Genomic DNA, 24,955 nt, shown 5'->3' with positions numbered 1-24,955 from the left:
GGTTTTAACTCGGTGGACGAGCACTTGCCTAGCATGCACAAGGCAGCCAGACCCAATCCCCAGCACCTTAAAAAATGAAGAACAAGAGAAGGAAAACAGAACCAAGTTAATTCTTTTTCTCCCCTAGGCTATGGACACAAAGCCCTTGGAGTCTCCATGAATCCGTTTCAGAAGTCATTTGCTTTGGCCAAGTTTCTTGTCTAAAGTTTTGTCTGTTCTGCTCCAGATTAATTGTAAGGCAGGATTAAAACCAGCTACCCTGGAATCATGGATCTTTTTTCTAACCAAAAGACCAAGGCAGAGCAAGGCTTCTGTGAGCAGGATTGTCAGGGTAACATTCAGGGCAACAATCAGTCCTGATAATACGGTCTAAAAACACTTGGTAACATTCATTTTCAACAAGTTCAGTTTGGCACAACCAGTGCCCTAGTTCTAAACACCGCAATCAGGGCAGTGTGAATTATCGGAGAACACCTGGGCTTAGAAAGACGACACAAAGAAATGAACAACAAAAGGCAACAGTGACAGAGAGGAAAAGCAGTAAGCAACAACCAGTCCCGCTACAGTGTCACTTAGCATGTGTCAGTTCAATAACACTGGAATGTTGAACCTGGCTTGCACCTTAGTGCAGCTCTTCAAGATCTCATAGTTTATTTTTCCTCGACTGCACCTCAGTCTCTGTACTCAGGGACCACTCCAGTCACTTACTAGCAACACAGATCACAGAATAGCTCCTTCAAAGGAAAGCCAGGCCTCTAATCCAAGCCGGTTGCTTTTTCCTGTCCAATATCAGCTGGGTGCAGAATCACAGAATCTCTGCTCTGCTGGTAAATGATGCTTGCTGAACCAGACACGCTGATGGATCCGGTGAATCTGCTGTTGGTACAGGCAGTCTAACCAACAGCACTTTACGGTGATGAAGAGGGTCAGGAAGACCTGGTGGTGAAGTGATCCAGTGAAGGCAGGTCTTGAAAAGGACCTTTATCTGGACCCAGTCACAGAGAAGTTGCTGGTGTTGAGTTTGTGGAACGATATGGGAATGCTCCACGCACCTCCATCTCTGTTTGTGCTGGTGGGGGTGAGGAGGGATCCTTTCTCAAATACGATTTGCAGCCAGGTTTTAAGACATGAGACAGTCAGGATCAGTGGCACCCCTTGGCAGTTCCTCCTGCTCCACAGCAGAATGTTGGGTTGGGCAGCTTTTATGTGGTTGGATTTTATGAGTTCTTTGAATACTTTGGATGGTAGACCTTTATCAGATCATGTATTTTGCAATCAGTTCATGGACTGTCTTTTTATTGTTTCTTTATTAGAGCAGAAAAATATAATTTTAAGAAAGAGTAGCTTTTAGTCTATTCTTTTATGTACCTGTCTTTGGTGTTGTATTTAAAACATCATCATCAAAACTCTCACGGTCTCCATTTCCTCCTGAGTAACTGTAGTGGCTATTTCTGGTTGTCAATTTGACTATATCTGGAATGAACCACAACTCAGAATTGGGAGGCTCACCTGTGATCTTGAAGCATAGAGGCTATGGATCTTAGGACACTAAGACAAGGAGATCTCTGAGTTCAAGGTCATCTGGGACAAAGCAGGTCCCAGATCCAGGTGTGGTGGTGCACACCTTTAATCTGGAGACCCACATAAAGACATTGAAAGAAGGAAGGCTTGCTCTCTTTGCCTGCCTGCCTTGTGGGACTGAGCATCTGCTAGATCCTTGGACTTCCACTCACAGCTGCTGCTGACCATTGTTAGGGAGTTGGACTACAGACATCAACAAATACCTTACTATATAGAGACCACCACAATAGAGAACCTTGACTAATACAGTAACTGAGTAACTTTAGTAACTGATTTACATGTAAGTCTGTGAACTATATGGATTTAACTTTTATGAAGTCTGGGTAGTTAGCGTCTTTCTTGTTTGTTTTGAATGTGAAAGTCCAAGTGATCAAGCTCTGTCATTTCTCCACAATATTGGCCTCAATATTCTGCTTAAGGTCAGTGCACTGACATTTCTGTGTCTATTTCTGGGCTCTCTATTCTGCCCCATTGACCTATTTGTTCAGTCTTTCAAGACCGTGCTCCCTCAGCTAGTTTGAGTCCTCAAGCTTTATCCTTCGCCACTGTGTTGGCTGTCTTGAGAGTTTTGCTTTTCCACATAAAATTTAAAATCAGTTTTTTGTTGAACAGAGTGTCTTATCTGAGGCTGCTGTTGGAATTACTAGGTAACCAAGGATGGTCATGAAATCTTGATTCTCCTGCAGCCACCTTGTCTTAAGGTTTTACTGCTATGAACAGACACCGTGACCAAGACAATTCTTATAAGGGCAACATTTAACTGGTGCTGGCTCACAGGTTTAGAGGTTCAGTCCATTATCATCAAGATAGGAGCATGGCAGCATCCAGGCAGGCATGGTGCAGGAGTAGCTGAGAGTTCTACATCTTCATCTGAAGGCTGCTAGCAGAATCTTGGCCTCCAGGCAGCTAAGATGAGGGTCTTAAAGCCCACACCCACAGTGACACACCTACTCCAGCAAGGTCACACCTCCTAATAGTGCCACTCCCTGGGCCAAGCATATACAAACCATCACACACCTGCAAAGTGCTGGGATCTACCTAGATTTTCGAATCTTAGGAAAGCCACTCTACCAACCTAGACACATTTCCAGCTCTAAAGCAGCCTTCCTGATACTTACAAAAGAACTTGCTAGGATTCTGATGGTGCTCTATTGACTCTAGAGAAGGCTGGGATGGGCAGGTATCTCGACAGCTTTGAGACGTTTCATATATAAACTGTGGTCTCTTTCTCCTAATGTGCCACGTGATGGGAGAAGGCAGAATAGCTCGAAACCAGGCAGTAGAAATCTGAGGAGTGGCTAGAAGGTGGATGGTGAGGTATGCGATGGCCCTAAGGCTCCAGGTTATTGGCACACTGTGTGCAGTGCAAGATTGAGATCCTGGGTCCCACAGGCGTGGGAGGATGAAGACTGACAGCCGTTAGAGGACAGGGGAGTAAAACATACGGATTAAAAATTAATCAAGTTGTGGGGCTACTAAACTTCATTCTGCTCGACCCTGTCACCTCTGGGTGATTCTGTGTTTTCGCCTGCTAAAAGTGGTTTAGGAGAACCCACCAAGAAGCAGAAGTATGAACAGGTCTCTAATAACCTTGGAAGTACTAGCAAGAATAGGGCACCTGCTGATGCTATGGTCTTTGTGTGCTAGCTCCTCCTCCCTGTAGGGCCAAGAGACCCTATCAGACAGAAGACAAAGCCTAGGTCATGAGACTGGATCATGGGGTTGGAGCCACAGAGGGGTGCAGCTGAGTCCTGTGAACTGGAGTTGTGGTGTGTAACCAGTCGCTAGTGTTAGCGACCTTGCAGGGAGCTGAGGCTCTCTAGGCAGGAACTGCTCAGGTCGCTCTGGAGTGGGGGTAGGAGCACCAGCATGTGTGCGGGAGTATGTGCCCCAGGATAATGGCCTGGATTTTACAGGCCGGGAGGGGCGGGGCTTCTTGGCACAACTTTGGGGCAGCCAGCTTGGGTTCTGTTTGCGGAACGGTGGTCAGTAGGAGGCTCCAGGTTCCGGAGGGTCTGTGTTCCTAGACACGTTCCTCCCTGCCTGCATCCTTCAGGCGTTGAACTCGATGTTGTAGCAGAGGAATGCAGCGGGAGCAATGATGGATCTGCGGTTGGGTGAGTGACCCCATCAGGGCTGCGGTAAGCAGCAGGATTTGCTAAACTTCTTGTTTGAGCCCTGAGGCAAATCTGGTCCTGCACAGTCGTAGGCTTCTCCTTGGAAAAGCTTCTGGTTTCCGCAGGGAACTGGGAGTTACACCCAGAGTGAACACAGAGGAAAGGAAAGGGACAGAGTGCATCCCTGCAGGTCAGGTGAGGACCCTCCCCTACCCGAGGTGCATCAGGCTTTACCTTATAAACTTTTATGTCCTTGAGCACCGGACTTACCTCCGCTGCACCTTCCTGTGCTCCTGTTCTCCTTCCGTGGGACAGTTCGTATTTCTCTTAGTCCAGCTGCCCCCTTTCATTATAGATCGGCATAAGTGATTACTAATAGTCACACCACCTGGCCAATACTAGGCTGTCTTGAAATCTCTCACCATTAATCCAAAACGCTTCCATTTAACTTCAGGTGTCTATTTTGGACAAGGACAGAAAGCAGCCACAGTCTTCGCCAATATATCCCAAGAAAAGTCCTCAGGCCACTGACCAACAAACAATCTTCCCTTCTGACAGGGCTTGGCTCTCACGGCTTCTATGACTCTTTCTTAACTGCTGTCTTCTGTGCTCCAACTCAGATGCACATTAAACCACTCTCCAAGAGTCCACCCACTTTTCTGAACCAAAGTTGCAGAGTTCACGTTCTTCCAACAAGCAGCCTAGTCAGGCCCGTCACAGCAGTGCCCCGTTCCCAGTGTCAGCTTCTGTCTCAGTCACTTTTCTATTGCTGTCAAGAGATGTTATGACCATAGCAAGTCTTACCAAAGAATGCATCTCAGTGGGGCTTGCTTACAGTTCCAGAGCCTGATAGTCCATTATCACTGGTCCATATACGCCGTTCTTGAAGCTGGACCAAGAAGGAAACACTGACCTCAGGCCACGAGTAAATTTATCACACATGGCCCTGGAGCAGTATCTGAGAGCTATATCCTCATCCCCAGGCAGCATCAGAGTATGAAAGAGAGGGATTGGGCCTGACTTTTGCCTTTGAAACCTTAAAGCCCACCCCCAGTGACACAGCCACTCCAACAAGGCCACCCCTACTCTAGCCACACCTAAATCTTCACCAATAGTGCTTCTCCCTGGTGACTAAGATTCAAATATATGAGACTACATGGATCATTCTTATTCAAACTACCACAGTCCAGTTTCCTAGATAGAATTTTAATATGCTCATAAAGTCCTTATAGGCTGATAGGGCAACTTCCTTTTTATTTCAATGAAGAAAGCTTTTGTCATTCTGTGCTGGATGGATGGTGATGGACAGATGATGGAGCCTCTCATGGCAAAGCATTGGCAAAAATACCCCAACCAACCAACCAACAGCCCCTCCCCCTTTATACATACAGAGTCACTCAGAGCAGGACACACCTGGTTCCAACAGTCACAGTGATAGTGCTCCGTCAGCCATGCTGTGTTTAGACTCACTGATGTCCAAGGAGTGTGAAGGGGTGGGGTACCCCCTTATTGCTGTGGGAAGGTTTGGAGAGACACAGTGGGAAGGGTGAATGGAGTTGTGGCGGTGTAACTGCAACCCCTGCTCCAATGATTGGGAATGTTCTCCTAGGCTCTTCTGTGCTCTTTCTTCATCCCTCTACCCTGTCCATTGTCCACCATTTTCTTCCCAACACGTCTTACCAGTGGCTGTCTGTACGCTCGAGGCTCCAGTTCATGATATGATCCAAGCCTGGAACAGACGACTTGACATCTGACATCAAGACATCCTTGATGATGTTCAGAGGTTTTGAAGAACTTGACAAATTAGTGCCTATTCTTAGGCCACTCCCAATGTTTAATCTCTATTTATTCCCGGTGAAATTTGCCGAACACTGGTTGTATCAGCAAGGAATAGGACACAGGCCTGGAGATGTGAGTCTCTGTGTATGTGAGAGGCCTGGTGTGGGGGAACCTAGGAAGTAAGTGTGCCACGAGCAGAGCCACTGCAGGGGAGGCCCAGCCCCAGAAGCTGGTGCAGTGTGTGGAGACATAGAGAGGGCTCCCACCAGAGAAGGTAAGCCTGGAGTTTACACACAGTGGTGGCTGGTGAGTTGCTGGGCATGGCTGCTGTGTGGAGTGGTTTCTTAGAAACTGCTAGCTCCCGGAGAACTGACCAACCAGGAATTCTGGAAAGTGACCCCTTGTTGGATCTCCCTCTTTGCTCTGGGTTGCCTTGGTGCTTGACAAGAAGGCTTACGGAAGATCTTGGGAGCGATCATGTTGTGAGGAGACTGCTTGTCCAGACTCTGGCTGAGCACACTCAGCAACCCTTCATTCCATGTACAAGTAGTGACTGGTGTAATTAAACAAAACAACACAACAACAGCTAGACTGCGACTCCCAGAGACCCACAACCCGGCTGTGACTGTGGTTTTGATTTGGGCTTTCCCAAGAGCAAGCCAGGATGAGCAGTTTGCATTTCTTTAGTAAAATGCTTACTAACTGTTTTTTTTTTCTTTTAAAGGAGTTAAGGTTTCCCCTTTTGTATTTCCTCAGTTTTGAGAGTTCTTCACACACACACACACACACACACACACACACACATTTTTTTTTTTCCTTTGAGACAAGACTGTGTAGTCTTGGCTGTCCTGGAACTTAAGTTCTGTGCTGTGTGCTGACCACGAACTCACAGAGATCTTCAGGCTTCTGCCTTCTGAGTTCTGGAATTAAAGGCCTGTGCCAACATGCCTAGCTCTTCATATATTCTTTATTTTACTTTATTTGTTTTTTATTTTTATTAGTCATTCCATTCATTTACAGCTCAAATGATATCCCACTTCCCAGTTACCCCTCCATCAATCCCCCATCCCACATCCTCCTTCTCCCCTCCCAATTGCCTGTATGCGAGTCCATTGATGTTGAGAGATATTAGGAACAAATGATTGTTGCTTCCTGTTATTTTTGTTGTTAGAAGTGGAATTATGTTTGTGTGTTTCTCTTCTTTTGGGTTTGTTGTGAAAAGATGAATTTATTGCTTTTTCTTGAGTATAGTTTCCTTTCTTGTGTTGGGTTTTTCCTTCTGTTATTCTCTGTAGGGCTGGATTTTTGAAAATATAGCATTCAAGTTTGGGTTTCTCTTGAAATACCTTGGTTTCTCCACATATGGTTTTTGCAAGTTTTGTTGGGTATATCCTGGGCTGGCATTTTTGTTCTCTTAGGGTCTGCTCAGGACTTTCTGGCATTTAGAGTCTTGGTTGAGAAGTATGGTGCAATTCTGATAGGTCTGCTTTTATATGTTACTTGACCTTTTCCCCTTACTGCTTTCAATATTCTTTCTTTGTTAAGTGCATTTGGTGTTTTAATTATTATGTGACATGAGGGATTTCTTTTCTGGTCCCATTTGTTTGGTGTTCTGTAGGCTTCCTGTATCTTTACGGGCATTTTTTCCTTTAGGTTAGGAAAATTTTCTTCTATAATTTTGTTGAAGATGTATGCTGGCCTTTTGATTTGGGAATCGTCACTCTCTTCTATACCTATTATTCTCAGGTTTGTTCGGTCTTTTCATTGTGTCCTGGATTTCTTGAATGTTTTGAGATAGGAACTTTTGCTTTTTGTGTTTTCCTTGACTGTTGTGTAGATGTTCTTTATTCTGTCTTCTGCCACTGAGATTCTCTCTTCTATTTCTTGTATTCTGTTGGTGATGCTTGCATCTGTGACTCCTGCTCTCTTTTCTAGGTTTTCCATCACCGGGGTTGTCTCCCTTTGAGTTTTCTTAAATAATTCTATTTCCATTTTTAGGTCCTGGACAGTTTTGTTCAATTTCTTCACCTGTTTGTGTTTTCCTGTATTTCTTTAAGGGATTTATGTATTTCCTCTTTAAGGGCTTCTACTTATTTACTTGTGTTCTTCTGTATTTTTTTAAGGGAGTTATTTATATCCTTTAAAAAGTCCTCTTTCATTTTCATGAAATGAGACTTTGGATCTGAATCTTGCTTTATAGGTGTGTTAAGGTATACAGGACTTGCTGTGGTGGGAGAAGTGGGTTTTGATGTTGCCTAGTCAATTTGTTTCTGTTGCTTATTTTCTTAGCTTGCCTCTTGTCATCTGGTTATCTCTGGTGTTATCTGGCCTCCTTGTCTGTGACTGAATCCTGTTCTTCCTGTGATCCTTTGGTCCTGTTATCCTGTTATTTTGGATGTGTCAGAATACCTGAGAAGTTGAGATGCACTGGGGTGTGGGCTGTGTGTGATAGGATCCAGTTCCAGGGCTCTGGTCCTGGCACATGTGGGAACTGCAAGGGGCTATATATTCTTAATGTACATTAAGTGTTTAGAAAGCAGATATATTACCGAGAAATCCCCCCCCCCCCACAGCATGTTTTGTTCCTAGAGGCTAGACAGTCCAAGTCCTTATTGCAATTATCTTCCCCCTTTCTGGTTATACATCTGGGTCACATCTGGGGCTTCTTGGATTCAACCAGTGTCACAGAGAGTCAGACTCACATTTTCTACTGGGCATTTTCTATTGGCACTGGTGCTGATCTTTAATTTTGATTTTAGTTACTTGTCTCTCATGAACTTTTTGTTTGTTTGTTTTTATTTTTCCATCAGGATTTCTCTGTGTAGCCTTCCTTGGCTGTCCTGGAACTCACTTTATAGACCAGGCTGGCCCCGCACTCAGAGACCCACCTGTCTCTGCCTCCTGAGTCCTGTAAATAAAGGTGTGAGTCACCATTACCTGGCTTGTTGCCCAGCATTTTATCAGTTACTGTTTTTATGATTTTTATTAGTTTTTTTCAAAGAATTAATGTTGGGGTTTTGATTTTTATCTTTGCTTCTTTTTGATGTATTGAGTTTTGCTTCTCATCTTTATTGTCTTTGTATAATTAAAAAAATTATACTTTGGGTATAATTTTTTCCCTTTTCTGTTTGTGGTGACATCAGAATCGAGCTTGGCTGTTCTGTGTGTGTGTGTGCACACGCACGCACGCACGCGCGCGTACACACACACACACACACACACACACACACACTTTAAAAACCACTGACTAAAAATCTCAGCATGGATGGTGAAGGGCTCATGAAGTCCCACCTGTTTGAGGAGTAACTTGTAACTCACAGCTGTGGGGAGGGAGGATTCCATTTTCTTCAGGAAGACAGTCCCTGAGAAGATACTCACGCTCTCATAGATGACCCTACATCTAAGCACATACAAGTAACATTAAGTGGTTAATTGGCTTAAAAAAAAGAACACTTCTGTGGAAAGTGGCTTTGGCCAGTAGGAGAGGAATAGAGGAGTAGAATTTTCTTCTGTTTTCTTGACCCTGAGTCATTGTTCTTTCCAGGCCTTTAGCTTGGCTATAGCCACCCACCTCCATTTCCTCTTGTCTCTATCTATTTTCTCAGACTTTGTTAATTTTGCCATAAATGTTTACCTATGGTGTCCTTGTCATGAACATTCATTTATTTATGTTATTTCTTCTTTTCAAATCAACAAGAATATCCCTCTAGCCTTAAATTAAACTGTGTACCTGCTGTTCTTTTTTTTTTTTTTTTTTTTTTGAGTTTCGTTTCTTTAGGCTCCTGACTGCTGGCTTCCCCTCTCTATGGTGTGGCACCAGTTTCCCCTGATTCTTGGTACTTCTATTTTTATGTCTCATCTCATTATATGTGACAGGCTCAGCTAAGTCAGCTGAACAAGGTTTCATGGACCAAAGTCAATGCCTAAACTGGTTTTATTAGTATAATACTTTTTAAAGAAGTTATTAAGCATCAAAATAAAAATAATATTATTTTTAGCAACATCTGAAAATGAGTGCTTAGGGACAAACTTATCCAATTCACACTAATCCCTACATAGTTAAATGCTGATTACACAGGTGGATCTCTGAGTTTGAGGCCAGACTGGTCTGTAAATTCTGGGACAGCTGGGGCTACATAAACAAGCCCTGTCTCAAAAAACAGAGGCAAAAAGTTTTTTTGTCATATTTTATTTTTATTTTATGTGTATGTGTGTTTTGTCTGCATATATATCTGTGTACCTTGTGTGCTCAGTGCCTGTGGAGGCCAGAGGAGGGCATTGAATGCCGTGGGATAGGAGTTAACAAGAGTTGTGAACTGACAGGTGCATGTTGAATCTTGGTTCTCTGAAAAGAGCAGTCTGTGCTCTTAACAGTTGAGCCATCTCTTCAGTCCAAAAATTAAAAAAGAGCAACTATTTCAAAATTGGACAAATACTCCTGTCAGTTAGATTTCTCTATAGCTAAACTAGTAACTGTACAAGGGGTGTGGGCAGAACATAATAAAGTACAGTCTGAATGCCGCCTTCTCATTTATGATTTTAGCATCTTTTAGAAATCAGTCATTTCATTGTGGGGAGATTTGGCATGGAGAGAAAACATGAGCGAGAAATGAGACGGCTCAGGAGGGAAAGGTCTTTGTTGCAAATGTGATTGTTGTTAAAAGTCACGGGGCACCAATGTTGTGAAAAGATGATGTCCTGGCTTTCGGCACCAATGTTAGGGGAAGGATGAAGAGAGTGGGGGGCATATGGCCCATGGAGGTTAAGCTAGGCCTGAGGGCAAGGAAGATGCCTCTGGGGGGTCCATGTTGGGAATCCCTTCCCCCTGAGGAACCAGCCACACAATGGTATAGTACAGAATAGAGTTTATTCAGGTCATTGGAGAGTTAAGAGGGTGGTAGAGGCGGGGGGGGGGGGGGGGGGAGGGAGGGAGGGAGAGAGAGAGAAATAGAGGAGTAGAGGCCAGCCATGAGCACATGGAGGGAGAGGGGGAAGGGAAGGGGAAAAGGACGGGTGGGGAGAGAGAAAGAGAGAGAGAACAAGAGAGAGGAGGGGGCAAGCAGCCCCTTTTATAGTGTCAGGTCACTGGGGTGGAGCATACCTGGCTATTGCCAGGTAACTGAGGGGTGGGGTCTACAGAATCCCAACAGTGATGACCTGAATTCAATCCCTAGAACCCACATCATAAAAGGAGAAATGTGACCCCCACAACTTGTACTCTGACCTCTATGTGCTCTGTTTCATTCACGAGTGCACACATATACAACTAAATCAATACATAACATGTTAGATACAAATGACCATGTCAGGTAGGTGAGGAGGGAAAGTAACTGGCTGGGACAGGCAGAGGTAAGCACTTTTAGACAGAAGCCTTAAAACATATGACTCGAGTGTGGGTGTGCCCATGATGGTCAGAGGACAGCCTTGCCTTTTTTTTTTAATTTGAAGCAGGGTGTCATCTGTTCTCCCTCACTGTACATGCCAAGCTAGTTGGCCTGTGAGCCTTCGTGAATTTTCCCATTTTCCTCTCCCCACCCCATCACAGGTATGTTGGGATTACCCGATGTCTGGTTTTACATAGGCTCTGGAGATAGGAACGAGGTCCTCATGCTTGTGTGGCTGTGGCAAAAACTTCACCCACTGAGCTTTCTCCAGAGCTGGCACATGAGTTTATTTACACACATGACTTTGGGGAATATTTGGACTTGATAATAGGAACACATAACTCTGAGAGACATCAAAATCATCTGAAGTATTGGGGGCATAGGTTGGTGGTACTTACCTAGTGCACATCATCTCTGGGTGTCAACTGTCACGTGAGAAAATTTCACTAGAAAAGACAAGTCCCTGTGGATGTAAGCATATGGGCCAGCGGGGGAGCTGGTCCCAGTCTCCTGCAAAGGAACCAGCAGTGACACCAAGGTGTTCATTTTGGTATGGTCACTGCAGCTTACCATGGAGGGACTGCTCTGTGGCATGAAGATGTGAGGGGACCCCAAAGATTCAGGGGAGTGGCCGTAGTCATGAGTTGGAAGGGAACAGTGGGGCTGGAGGCCATACTGGGGCTGCCTGAGATACAGTGGTGGCTGCAGGGCACATCTGGATCTCAGCAAAGGCTTGGAAGGCAGTCAGGCCTGAGAAGTGGGTGAGTAACTGGATCCTGTGCTGCTGTTTTTCAGGAGGACCAAAGTGCTACTCACTTCACCTTGGAATCCTTCCCCTTACAGTGCTTGTCTTAGTCTTCTTTGGGTAAGAGAACCCAGGCTGCCGAGGAAGGGCTGAGACCCTGATGGGGACCCTAAGCTGTGTGCATCCCTACCAGCACTGGAATGATGCTCCTGCCTCAGCACCCAGAGTGATAATTCCAGCTTTGCTTGCCCACATAGTGAAGTCTGATTCCCCAAAGGGAAATGGGGATGGATACCCTGTCATTTGGCTCTAATTGTGAGGGTGGGTCTTGGGGAAAGAGAGGAGGGCAGGCCTGGGGGTGATGGACTTCAGCCCTCTCTCAATGCAAATGGTCCATGAATCCTCAGAGAACAAGACACTGCCATGTCTACTGGGGCTTCTGTAGACACCGCCAGGAAATACTCTTAGGTTGTAGGTACCTGGCATGGAGTAGGGGCTGTCTGAAATGCAACAGCTGTCCAGATGCAGACCTTGTTCCCAGGCCACTTCCTCTTTGCCATCTTTTCTTTCAATGGCTTGAGCATGCTTAGTCCTGTCACCTGGCCCCGCAGCTCCACTGAGATCCCTGCTCACTGTGCTGGATTCAGTGGTGCATTTGGAGGAAGGTACAGACAGTCAGTGTCAGGTCTGTGTTCTGAACAGCTACCCCTGTGCATACCCTTCCTACAGCTTGTTCCTGAGCCTCAGAAGCAAGGAATTGGAGCAGCCAGGAGCTGTGACTAGGTGAGTGGGCAGAGACAGAGACAGAGACAGAGACACAGAGAGATATGTGCATGTGTGTATGTGTTATATGTGTGACATGTATATGTGTAGGGGGATAGATTACTGCTGGCTGGATGAACTTTTTGCTGCATGTGCCTTGTGGCCTTTGCTTATCTCTACCACCTCTCTGATTGGATGGCTCTAGACTTCATCTGTGCTGTTCAGAGCAGCTTCTGCTGCCCCCTGCTGTCTTTAATGGGCATATGTGTTTTTCTCTAGCTTCGGCCTCATCCTCCCTTTGTACCTGCCTGGGCAGCTCCAAACCCAAGTTGGAGACCTTCTCCATCCCCACCATTTCTAGATCCTGCCAGTCTGTCTTTTGGGAAGGCATCCCCTGGCTTTGCTTGTTTTCCTGAGTCTTCTGTGGCCTTGCACCAGCTACATGGTTGTCTTAATCCTAATTTCCTTCTAGTAGCTAAGGATCCTTCAGAACAGAAGGCGGGAAGCTTTCTGAGTTTGGATTCTCCCTGTTGGCACACTCCAGCCCTCTGCGTTCCTCACAGTCCATGCTGTTGACTTGGGCCCCTGGCATTGTTTTTTGTTTATGCTGTGCTTCCCACTAGACTACATGGCCTCCTAACCACCCTTTGTTCTTGTTCCCACCAGTTCCCTCTGTGTCAGCTTTACATTGCTGCAGAGCACCCCCTTTATTTGTCTTGGGAGGCAGGCACGTCTTTTATGGCTGTCTCTCTAGAGGCCCCTGGTTTTAAGGGTATGAGTGTGTTGCCTGCTTTTATGTCTGCATACTACATTTATGCCAGTGCCCCAAGAGGCCAGAAAAGGGCCAGAGGTCCCCTGGAACAGGAGTCACAGATGGCTGTGGGTCTCCATGTGGGTGCTGGGAACTGAACTTAGTGTTTCTGCAAGAGTAGCTAGGGTTCAGATCCTGAGCACCGTTCCCGCCTTGCTCTCTGGTTTGGACACCATCATAGGGCGTGCAGCTTGCTAGCAGAAGTGGCTCTTGTCCCTTGGGGACTGGCATCTTTTGTGGGGACAGTTCACTGATACACATTGCCCCAGGCCTTTTGTGAGACTCACTTTACACTGATGATGGGACTGGTTTCTGACAAAGACAGAGCCAGGACTCTGCCACCAACGAGAACAGGACCAAGGCAGGCTGCAGGCCCAGGTGGGATGGTCAGCATCTACTAGGAATAGGCATGCTTGGTTTCATCCAGCTTGTGAATTAAAGTAGTTCTTGGGTCTCTCAGTCTTAACCAGGGGTGGGTGTCTCATGATTTCCTCTCCCTATCTTATGTCAAGTAAGACTGTGATCTTCCTGCTTTGGTTTGTCCTTGGATCCCAGGATCATGAGCAGACAAGGTGGCTTGCTTGCCACTGCTCATGAAGGTCTGTTTGCCTGGTGCATGTCTGACCTTCCTGTCAATTTGAGTTCTGGTGTTTTTTTTTTGTTTTTCAGGGAGGTCTATCCTCAGCCAAGGGTGCTAAAACCCACGTGAGTAGTCACTGCATGTGTCGTGCTGAAAGGCACTAAAGGATGATTTGCTTGTCCCAGGGGAATAGTTTAGTAGCACACCTGAAGGCCTGAGTTAGCCTCAGGATAAATTAAACTCAGAAAAAACCAAGACCAAAGATAATTTTCCCTGACCTTGCTTCATCCGCCAGTTTAGAGTCTTAGGACTGTCTGATTCAGGTCTTGGGCCCAGAGCATCTTCTGTCTCTTTTTTCGAATTTGGGCTTTTGCTCCTTATTTTCTGTTTCTGTCCCCAGGGATTTTTTAGAGATGTGACAAGTGTGGTGGTAGTAAACCCAGTTGCTCTGTATGGCTGAGGTTGGGAATAGTCATTAAGAAGTGCTGCTGGTTGACACAACCCCATTCTGGGTGGGTGATCAGCCCTGGGGAAGCTGAGGGTGTGGAATCTGAGAAAGGTTCCTGCAGGCATGTTTGGTCACATGTTGCTCTTGACTCTCTCCCCATGTAGTAGGAAAGATGTTCTTGTCTTGACTCCTTGGCTGGCTCCCATCATCTGGGAGGGGACCTTCAACATAGACATACTGAATGAGCAGTTCAAGCTTCAGAATATCACGATTGGATTGACTGTGTTTGCCATCAAAAAGTAAGCAGCTGGGGTTGGAGAGAAGGTGAGATGGCTAGTGGGTAAAACACTTGTTTCAGGGACATGAGGACATGAGTTTATCCCCAACACCCATGGGAAAGCTGAGAATGGTGGCATGCACCTGTAACCTCAGCACTGTGGGTAGAGGGGAGCGCCAAGTGGATCCAGCCCATTTGATGAACAAGCTAGCCCAACAGTGAGCTTTAGAGTCAATGAAGGGACCCTGTCTGAAGAACAGATAAGATGAATGACAGAGATGGCAGAAGAGACCGAAGTCAACTTCTGGCCTTTCCATATGCACACAGGCAAGTAAATGTGAACATATATAATACATATGCACACACCCTCACATATGCAACACACATGGTCAAGTGGAGGCGCAGGCATTCCAAGCTTCATGCTTGTATTTAGGATAGAGTGGGGGGAGGGGCTTGTTCACTCTGCCACCTTCCTGAGCTAGGGTGGGTTCACAGGCAAATGAACCCATCTCTGACTCCCCCCAGAGCCTCTGGCCAGCTGCCTTTCCCACTGTGCTCTCAGCCAGGTGCCATTTGCATTCCTTACACTTTAGGTTGGTCTCTTCATCCCTAGGGCTGGCAGGAAGGAACAGGATGCCAGTGGAGCTATGGCCACTAATTTGCCCTCAGATGCAAGACAAGGTGGACATCAAGGGTTGGATGAAATATTTAACATCAGCCCTGGAGACCATGGGTAGTAGTAGACCTGTGAAGCCCGGAGACTCTGGGTCAGACTGACTTTAGAGCACAGGCAAGAACTGAGCCCTGTGGGAGCCTGTGGGAAGCAGGGCAGGACAGCATTACAGTGTGGAAGACTGTGGGTGCTGAGAGAAGCCATCTGTGCTACCTGCACATGAGGAGGACATTGTGTTTCCCTGCAGTGCTGGGTGAGGGCTTTGAACCAAGTAGACTTGAGAGATGTTTGGGGGCTTAGTTGGAAGGATCTTTAGGCACCTTGAGAATGTCTGGAGCTCCTAGGGACAAAGGACTTTGCAGTAAAAAGACATAAACCCTACCTTGTTTGGGTGCTGCTGGGTACATCAGCAAGAACCCTGCTAGGTGTGGGTAACTGTCTTGTTTGTGGAAAGAAGGCCCCTGAGGGGACCAGCTGGGAACCCCATGGTCACCGTTATGCAGGGAAAACTGCCATTTGCTTGTTTCTGACACTAGAGGGGGCTTTGCTCACTTGCCAGGTGATGGGGAGCTGTTCCCCTGGTGGGGACACATGGCCCTAGGAGTCATCTAGGGAGGGGCAGCCATCTGAAGCAGGTGAAATCTCAGGCTGGAAGATGGCTTAGAACCTGGGTTCTTTTGTTCTTGGACCTGAGGTTTTGCTTTAGGCTTTTCCTTGTTTCTAGGGTGCCTTTCACCCTTTTCCTATTTACCCTGTGAACCCAATTCTTGTTCTGGTGCAGTTCATGGGGGAATCACTCTGAGGAACACATGTGAGTTACTGAATGCCTTTTCTAAAGATGCCATAAACCTTCTGAGGAGGAAGGTCTGAGATATGGAGACCTGTCCTGAGACAGGGTCTGGCAGCATGCCACAAAGGAGGGGCACAGGTACCAGGACCTTGAGAATCTCTTCAGTCCCACTAGGGTTTCAAGGTGGGGCTCTACAAGCAGAGGCTTTACTCAGGTCAATGCAAGTGTGTGAGGTAGGTGTGGAATGTACTGGGATGGAGCTGTCAGTACTGGAGGGTGCTTGGGACAGAGTTGCCAAGACAACAGATACCTGTGGCAGATATGCCTGGAGCTCCGGTTGAGGATTCAGCCCTGCTGCCTGGCTTAAAACTTCCAGGATTCTAGCTCAGTGTTCCTTGCTAAGATGGGGTTGCTGATGTTTCAACCTTCTGCAGCAAAAGAGGGTGAAGTGAGGTGTAGCCTGCAGACTGGTTAAGACAGCAGTCTAAGCAGAACAGGGGAGGGATCAAACCTCCCTACCTCTAGGCAGCTATGGTTTCTGCAGTCTGGGCCTATGCCCTGATAAGTCTGTTATAGCTTTGTCAAACCTCTCCATACCCCTTTGTCCTCCCTCACAGGTATGTTGTGTTCCTGAAGCTCCTCCTGGAGACAGCCGAGCAGCACTTCATGGTGGGACACAAGGTCATCTACTATGTCTTCACTGACCGGCCAGCTGATGTGCCACAGGTTGCTCTGGGTGCAGGACGGCGGCTGGTGGTGCTTACTGTGCGCAACTACACCCGCTGGCAGGACGTGTCCATGCACCGCATGGAGATGATCAGCCACTTCTCAGAGCGGCGCTTTCTCCATGAGGTGGATTACCTGGTGTGTGCAGATGTGGACATGAAGTTCAGTGACCACGTGGGTGTGGAGATCCTCTCTGCACGCTTCGGCACCCTGCATCCTGGCTTCTACAGGAGCAGCCGAGAGGCCTTTACCTATGAGCGCCGGCCACAGTCCCAGGCCTACATCCCCTGGGATGAGGGTGACTTTTACTATATGGGGGGCTTCTTTGGGGGGTCAGTGGTGGAAGTGTACCATCTCACCAAGGCATGCCACGAGGCTATGGTGAAAGACCAGGCCAACGGCATCGAGGCCGTGTGGCATGATGAGAGCCATCTGAACAAGTACCTGCTTTACCACAAACCTACAAAGGTGCTGTCCCCAGAGTACATGTGGGACCAACAGAAGCTGGGCTGGCCTTCCATCATGAAGAAGCTGAGATATGTGGCCGTGCCCAAGAACCATAAGGCAATCAGGAACTGATAGCTGAATTCCTGTTGGAGAGGCCAGGCCGATAGCAAGGGGCACTCCAGCTGTGCTGGAATTGGAAGTATTGAGTGATATTGCTGACTGTCACCTTCTATCCCACCTCACAGTCCAGCAGATTAAGACAAGGACAAGGCTTGTATTTTAAATTAATATGGATTTTTGTATGATGATAAAAATGTAAAGTTATATATATATTATATATAATTTATTATATATATTAAAGATTTATTTATTTATTTTATGTATGAGTACCCTATAGCTGTCTTCAAGACACTCCAGAAGAGGGCATTGATTGGATCCATTAAGGATGGTTGTAAGACACCATGTGGTTTCTGGGAATTGAACTGAGGACCACTGGAAGACTAGTCAGTTGTAGTCGTTAGTGCTCTTAACAGCCGAGCCATCTCTCCAGCCCTTAAAGTTATATTTGTACAATGTATTCAATTCAGCTTGGTTTAAAATGTTTCTTATATAATGATAACATTTCAAGATCAGGTCAGTCCAGACCTTAAAGTGTGTGTCTAACCATCTGTCTCTTTGTTAGCACAAAGCCATTGCATGCTTGAGTAAACAAATGCTGTTCCTTTCAGATGTTATTTAAACATATATAAACTTAAAAATATTTAATACTGTTCTACTGCTATTTTATGGTATTTAAAAATATGTTATTGCTCACTCTTTTAAAACTCAGACATGTTTTTAAAGGCCAGGGCCAAAATAATAATTAAAATTCCATGTTCAGGCAATCTTAAATCACATGACATTCCATTCTGGGATGTAATCATCACCTGACTAGTTGCTGTCTTTGCTAAAGGCAGAGCTATAGACTCATTGCCATCTTGGTTGAGGGCAGTCGCATTACTGTCAGCCTTTTTTTTTTTTTTTTTTTGTGGGAAGTCCTCAATTCATTGTCTTCTTGCTTGAGGGCAGCAACTAAACAGACTAGGAAGGTGTTGCAATATCCTTTTCAACCCAATCGCCAACTTGTTGCATTTTCCTCTTCAACCCAAACAAACCCATTCAATGAAAACACAGCTCAGTAATTAGGAAAGCAAGCTGCGGTTTTTGGGAAGATTTACAACTTAAGCTCTCTATTCCCTTCCTAAGAAATCCCTCTCAGTTGCCATCCTCCTGTTCCAGTTCTGTCCTCTCCTCCTTCTCCTCTGACTCCTCTTCCGTTTTACTCCTTGACTCATCTTCCGTTTCCTCTTTTTTCCACCTCTTCTCCCTGTCTAATCACGTATTGCCTTAACATAAATCTACAGGAAGGCAATTAGCAAAGACTTGAATTGAGATAAGATTCTTATATGATCTCCATCTTGTCTGGGTGAATTGTCATAGTGTTGCTCTATGTTTTCACTCTTTAAAAGATGGTTTATTTTAATATCACTTTAGAGGTTTACAACATTAAAAGGTATAAAGATCACTGCCTTAAAGATATCTTTAGCCTTGTTTTTGCTAATGTTATTTTATAATGTAGCTTTGTGTTTTTATAAGCTATAGATACATCATATAAAGGTCAAAGTTTCTCAGTCTTTTATAGATTTAAAAGTTTTGTCTTGATGCTAAATGAGCTTCAACTCAAAAATCATAATTTTTAAAGTTCAGACCTAACAAACAGGCTTTAGTCTCAAAAGCTACAACAGTTCTAGTTTCAGAAAAGCTATGTACTGGATGGTTTTGTGTCACCTTGACACAAGCTGGAGTTATCACAGAGAAAGAAGCCTCAGTTGAGAAAATGCCTCCATGAGATTCAGCTGTAAGTGATCAAGAGGGGAGGGCCCAGCACACTGTGGGTGGAGCCATCCCTGGGCTGGTAGACCTGGGTTCTATAAGAAAGCAGGCTGAGCAGCCAGGAGAAGCAAGCCAGTAAGTAACATCCCTCCATGGCCTCTGCATCAGCTCCCGATATCTGATCTTGAAGTCCAGTTCTGACTTCCTTTGATGATGAGCATCTACATGGAAGTGTAAGCTGAACAAACCCTTTTATCCCCAGCTTGCTTCTTGGTTATGATGTTTGTGCAGGAATAGAAACCCTGACTAAGACACAGCTGTAAGGCATTTTCTCAACTAGTGATCAAGAGGGGAGGGCCCAGACCACTGTGGGTAGTGCTGTCCCTGGGCTAGTAGACTTGGGTTATATAAGAAAGCAGACTGAGCAAGCCAGGGGAAGCAAACCAGTAAGTGACATCCCTCCATGACCTCTGCATCAGCTCCTGCTTCTTGATCTGTTTGAATTCTAGTCCTGACTTCCTTTAGTGATGAACAGCAATGTGGAAGTGTAAGCTGAATAAACCATTTTCTTCCCAACTTGCTTCTTGGTCATGATGTTTGTGCAGGAATAAAAACCCTGAGTAAGACAAGCTACTATAATTAAAAATACAAACAGAGTCAGTAACCTTATAAATGGTCATATTCTCTAATGTGTTCAAAATGTATGCAAAGCCATGCTTAAAACCAATGCAGCTAATTAGAATATTAAACTTTACTCTCCTGTTTTATATTTGCTAGTTACAGCTAGAGCAGATAAAACAGACACAGATTGTCTAGCTCAGATAGGCTCAATAGATACTAGTTCTCAATACTGTCAGAGATCTGCTGAATATGGCATTCAATGTGTAAGCTTATTATGAGAGAGACTTCCAGTCCTAACTGTGAACCCCCAAGTTTTCAAGAAGATATGGGTACAGTGACAAAGGACTCTACCTGGATTGTGGTACACCAACCACCAGACAACACCATCCCAATCAATACCTTGCCCACTGCCAGGGCTTGGCCTGAATTGTGGACAAACAGAACACTCAGAGAACCGAATGTCTCATATTGCCTAGCACAAGGTGTGGTCATCTATCTTGTGTTCCTCTTCTGGTCCTGATGACCAGACTGCCTCTGCCTGAGTTGTGATGGAGACCACAGGGACCTGGCAAAACTGTGAGGTAGTGGACTGCAGAACAACTTCTGTCATTTAAATTAATATACAGCATCTAGGGTATAATTTATCCTTCTCAGGTCTCTGGTTACATCGACAGCTAAGCCAACTAGAGAGAAGGCTATGCTTCTTGCCCCAAGGTGATCCACACAGTGTTAGCTACTAATCAATTAATTAGCTAGTTAAGACTACCAGAGCTCTTGTCAGGAAGGCAAAGAGGGTTGCCTTGTTCCAAGGCTTCATGATGCACACGTCTCAGATGCAATCATTTGCCACTTCCTTATCTAAAAAATGCAGTTTTTGGTGACTGCTCCACAATGACATAGGTGGTTACCTATGTCTCATGTTAAATGATTACTTGGAAAAAGATATAAACTTTATGCAAGGTCTGAGGATATGAAAGCTTAACTTTCTAAGGATATTAAAAAAAACATTTGAGAGTCTAGGAAGGTGTTTTGAGGTTGGTAATTGCAAGATACAAAGGTGGGAGGACAGAAAAAACTTGGGTGGTGAATGAAAAGAATTTAAGATATAAAATGCTTCGGATTTTTTCCCCTCACTGTGCCACTATTATATCAAGACTTCAAAAGTTCAGAATCTTAAGATTAACTGATGGTGTTCTGATAAATTATTAGCATAAATCTATTATATGATTCATTTTTTAATAATCACAAGTTCAAGATTTTAAGTTTGCTTTTTTAAAAAACATAGGCTTAAAGATTTTTTTATTATGCTGAGTTTATTACATTAGTTTTCTGGATAGAGGGAAAAAGCCCCTCTTGCTCCTTCTGCTCCATGAAAGATTTTTGTCTTTCTGAGCTTACCTTAAAGATTGTTCATGCTGTTAACAATTTCTTTTATCTACTATATACTTAAAAAAACCTTATAAGCTCCAAGAAACACATAGTTAGGACTCCCCCAACCGCCAAGACTATGGGCATAAAGATTTCAAATGTTCAGCTAAAAAAAGTTTTTCTCTCAAACCTAACTTTATATTCTGCCTTTAATATGTAATATGTTTTAGCATCCTGCCAAGTCCAGAAGTTTACTCACAGTCTGAATTCAGGACAGTGCCAGAGAAGCAAACCACAGATGCTCCGGTTTACCCCCACAGATGCTTCTACTGGGCCTACACTTTCTTAGCCACAGATGATTCCACAGATGATTCCACAGACCCTGGACAGCATTGAAACACCCAGCTCTCCCCAGACTTGACCAGGATCCCCATCCTGATTAGGCTTCCAGAATACAACTGTCACCCCAAAGTCAGCAGGAAGTAGTTAAGGAACACAGCAATCCCACTTCTGCCTCACCATCACCTCTTTCCAGTTCTTCATTTTCATTAAACCAAATTGGAGGGGTATTAGCATTTCTGCCAGGCTCTGCCCAACAGTGATCTAGCAAAAGCTTGCATTTCTACCTGCCAGGTATGAGCCAGGAGCTAGGTATATAAGAAGGCCACTTGCTCTACCCCCCCTCCATCTATACCTTCTTCCCCACATGTCCTTGGCTGGCATCTTCCTCTCTGTCCTTCTCCCATTTCTTTCCCTCTCCTTTCTCTGCCTCTACCTTCTTCTCCAGGTCCCCTTCCTGCCATTAAACTTCCTTTCATACTAAGCCTGTTGTATGTCTGATTCCTTTGGGTAACACATTGGCTGGGCCTGCCAAGGTGCTCCCTCCTGCCACATCACCTCTGCTGCTTTATAAAACACAACATTTCTATTTGCCCTCTGCCCTTGCAACTTCCCCCAAATGTGAACGAAAATTAAATTGAACAAAACAAACCCCCCAAACATCTCATTGTGTAAACTGTAGTGTGTCGCAGTGTATCACACAGTATATATTTCTTTTTGTCCATACATCTTTACTTGTTAATGTTTATTGCAATGAGTCATTGATTTGTCGCAAGGTCTCTGGCTTCTGCAGTTTTGACTCTGTGGGACCAGCCCCTTCACATACTCCAGCAGCAAATATTTTGGGTAGATGTTGGGGGTGGGGGACAAGTCAAAGTCCTGGGTTGAAGCTTGGGTGAGCTGTTCAGCCCCACTGCTTTACAGAACTGCCCCAGTAAATCATGGCCTCTTACATTCATGCTCTTGGGGCCAGGTCTTCCTCACCCATGACACCAGAACCAGAGACCCTGCACTGTTCAGGTGAGGTGCAGGGCTGCTCTCTCGAGTGCTGCAGCCAGTAGTGGTAAGGTTAAAGCTGAGCAGTCCTCAGACATCAACATGGTTTCAGACAGCAGCCCAGACCAGGGATGTCTGTATGACACAAGCTTCTTGTTGATAGAACAAGCTGTGGAGGCTTTGGGTCAAATAATGGCTCCAATGTTTCAGTGTCCACAGCCAGAAATCTCAGTCATGACCTTCTCTCAGTTCATCCCTGAGAGTTGTGCTGACTGGTTGTTCTCTGATTGCCTGTTAAACGTGTCTACCCTTTTATAAAGTGCTGACCAGGTAGTCTGTCTGACTGGTGTGCTTTGTGTCTGGGCTGTGCTGTCTACCCTGGCAACTGTAGGTCATTCTTCCCCTGGTAGTCAGAGTCATTTCTTGAGTTTTTCCTCTTTTGGGGTCTTGGACCACTCCCATAGGCTTCAATGGGCTTGCTTTTCTGTGTCCTCTTCAACAGCTCTATTTCTTCACTATCACTCAAAGTGGGGATTTTGGGGGATGGATGCTGACAGCTGAGTGTTTAAAGGAACTAGCAGATTAAGGTACAGATCCACGTATTAAGGTGGAGAAAGTTGGATACTCCTTCATGTTTGGAGCTTCCCAGGTCCCCTTCTTCCCCTCCTCTCTCCAAACCTCAAATGCAAGCTGCCATCTTCATTTTGAGAAGATCCAAAATGGCCCATAAGGATGACATCAGTGGGGACAGGCCCAAGGTCTCTTGTTCACTACACTGTCCTCTTCCTGAGACTCCTGGCTTTTTGTGGTGCTCCTATTGATCCCTTGGAACCAACGCTGGTCTCCTGAGGAAGGAACTGAGACAGCAGACGGGATCTTCCCGTGCGTTGTTAGACCTTGTTAACATGTTACTTTAAAGTCCACTTAGGTTGGAATGGATTGCAGTGGACTTTCAGAGTGCTGTTCAGAAGTTATTCTCACAGCCCAAGTGCTTGTCATGGTCATGGATGGTGGCCCAAGTCTTTGTTTTTCTATCCATGATCATTCTCTGTAGAATATTTTCACAATGTAGACAATACCATGCTATTCTGGAGTATTTAACAGACTTGCAAACTCATTTGGGAGACATACAATCATACCTGGAGGTGCAAGGGAGGGAAATGGGAACCATAAGTAGAGGAAACAGGATGGCAGTGGATGGCTGAACTGCCCAGTTTTCACTTCCTCCTCTTACAGAAGAATGGCTGCCTGCCACACAAATGCTGTAGGTATCAAAGGTTTCATTCCCAGAGGAATGGATTCTCCCAGCAAATTTTTGCTTCGAAAATCTGCAGAGACTGAATTTTCAGAATGACCAACAGGGGGCGCAAGACATCAGGAGAAGGTTATTCAGACTGGGCATAGACACAGTGAAACCCCACCGTGTGCTTACTGTGTGACTTTTCTGTGCGTCTCACACCCTTATAGCTTCTCATCATTTGGGTTCCATTTGAACGCCTGGCCCTGTAAAGCTGATATCTGAGTGGCTGTCATAATACTGGGCTGATCTATGTGCCATTTCACCTGTGTGTCCTCAGGTCTGTGGCTTCTGTCTGTTCACATGAGTTCTCCATACTCTGTATCTGTGGGGCTTCACCTGTGTGAGTTTGTCCCTGAGACTCACAACTATGTTTCCCACCGGTGTGAGAGGGCAGTGTCTGAGCACGGAAGTGTGTACCTGGGCAGCCACTGTCCCCTAACATGGCCCCGTAGTTTCCTTTGTTTCCCACAGTTTCTGAACTTTCCTTCTTAAGCCAGATGACAGGGGATGTGGTGTTGGTTTGAATGTCTACAGTGATAGAAAGCCTTTGGAGAGATACTTGTGCAGGATGAAGGTGAAGGACAGGACTATAGCCTCAAACACTGTGTGCCAGTGAGGCAGGTGAGTTCTGTCTCCTGGCTGCAGGATTGAGAAGGCAGCCATCATGTGCTGGGGCGCAGATGTGCAGGTGTGGCCCAAAGCTCAGGCTAACATGTGTGACTTAGATGTTTCAGTTGGTACTTGTCCATGACATGCATAGAAGCCAGGTTTGCCTTATAAGTCTTTTGACATAGCACATGTAAGGCACACATAGTGCCAACGCCCAGCGGGGGAGGTGTACAGGCAGTGTCCCTCACGGAGCATGCGTTGTCCCTCACGGAGCATGCGTTGTCCCTCACGGAGCATGCGTTGTCCCTCACGGAGCATGCGTTGTCCCCTCACGGAGCATGCGTTGTCCCCTCACGGAGCATGCGTTGTCCCTCACGGAGCATGCGTTGTCCAGGATCTCAGGCCAATGGTGAGAGGTGAGCTCTGACCTACGATCACAGTGAGCCTGGCAGTGAGTGAGTGTGGAGCCTGTCAGGGCTGCATCCCAAGAATCTGCAGGACAGTGAGGCTGGGGCTCTATAGGCTGGCCTTGGACTTGAGAACCTTGCTCTCCCTTTTGACCCTATTGTTAATTATCTGCTTTATGGGTCACTTTTTGTTAAGGCTGTCAACAGCTGATAGCAAATACTTGTGCCCAGGAGGCCTGCACTGTCTAGGTCATTCCACAGCTAGTGACTGAGCCTCTCACAGGGTTAGGAGGAGGGCTGGATTCGGCTGTTCGAGACTGAGC

The 24,955-nt window shown here is 45.7% G+C and overlaps 1 protein-coding gene and 1 pseudogene across 2 annotated transcripts; one reads left to right on the top strand and one right to left on the bottom strand.

Annotated features, from left to right (window-relative positions):
- Positions 1-174: 174 nt before the first annotated feature.
- Positions 175-5,956, bottom strand: LOC308428800 (torsin-1A-interacting protein 2-like; annotated as a pseudogene). The gene is made up of 2 exons: positions 5,935-5,956; positions 175-479 (listed from the first exon to the last, which is right to left on the bottom strand). The product of its transcript is annotated as a torsin-1A-interacting protein 2-like (transcript).
- A 6,172-nt stretch (positions 5,957-12,128) lies between these two features.
- On the top strand, positions 12,129-17,252 carry LOC308428799 (histo-blood group ABO system transferase-like; the record flags this gene model as incomplete). Its single annotated transcript, XM_080927374.1, has 5 exons — positions 12,129-12,271; positions 12,336-12,389; positions 13,849-13,884; positions 14,372-14,506; positions 16,565-17,252. 5 exons carry the CDS (start codon positions 12,129-12,131, stop codon positions 17,250-17,252), a joined length of 1,056 nt encoding a protein of 351 aa, XP_080783500.1.
- Positions 17,253-24,955: the final 7,703 nt, after the last annotated feature.

This window comes from Micromys minutus (genome assembly GCF_963924665.1).
Source record: "Micromys minutus genome assembly, chromosome: 13".
NCBI classification, from domain to species: Eukaryota; Metazoa; Chordata; class Mammalia; order Rodentia; family Muridae; genus Micromys; species Micromys minutus.
Note: the sequence above shows the minus strand (reverse complement) of the source record. Positions and strands in the feature narration are given on the sequence as shown.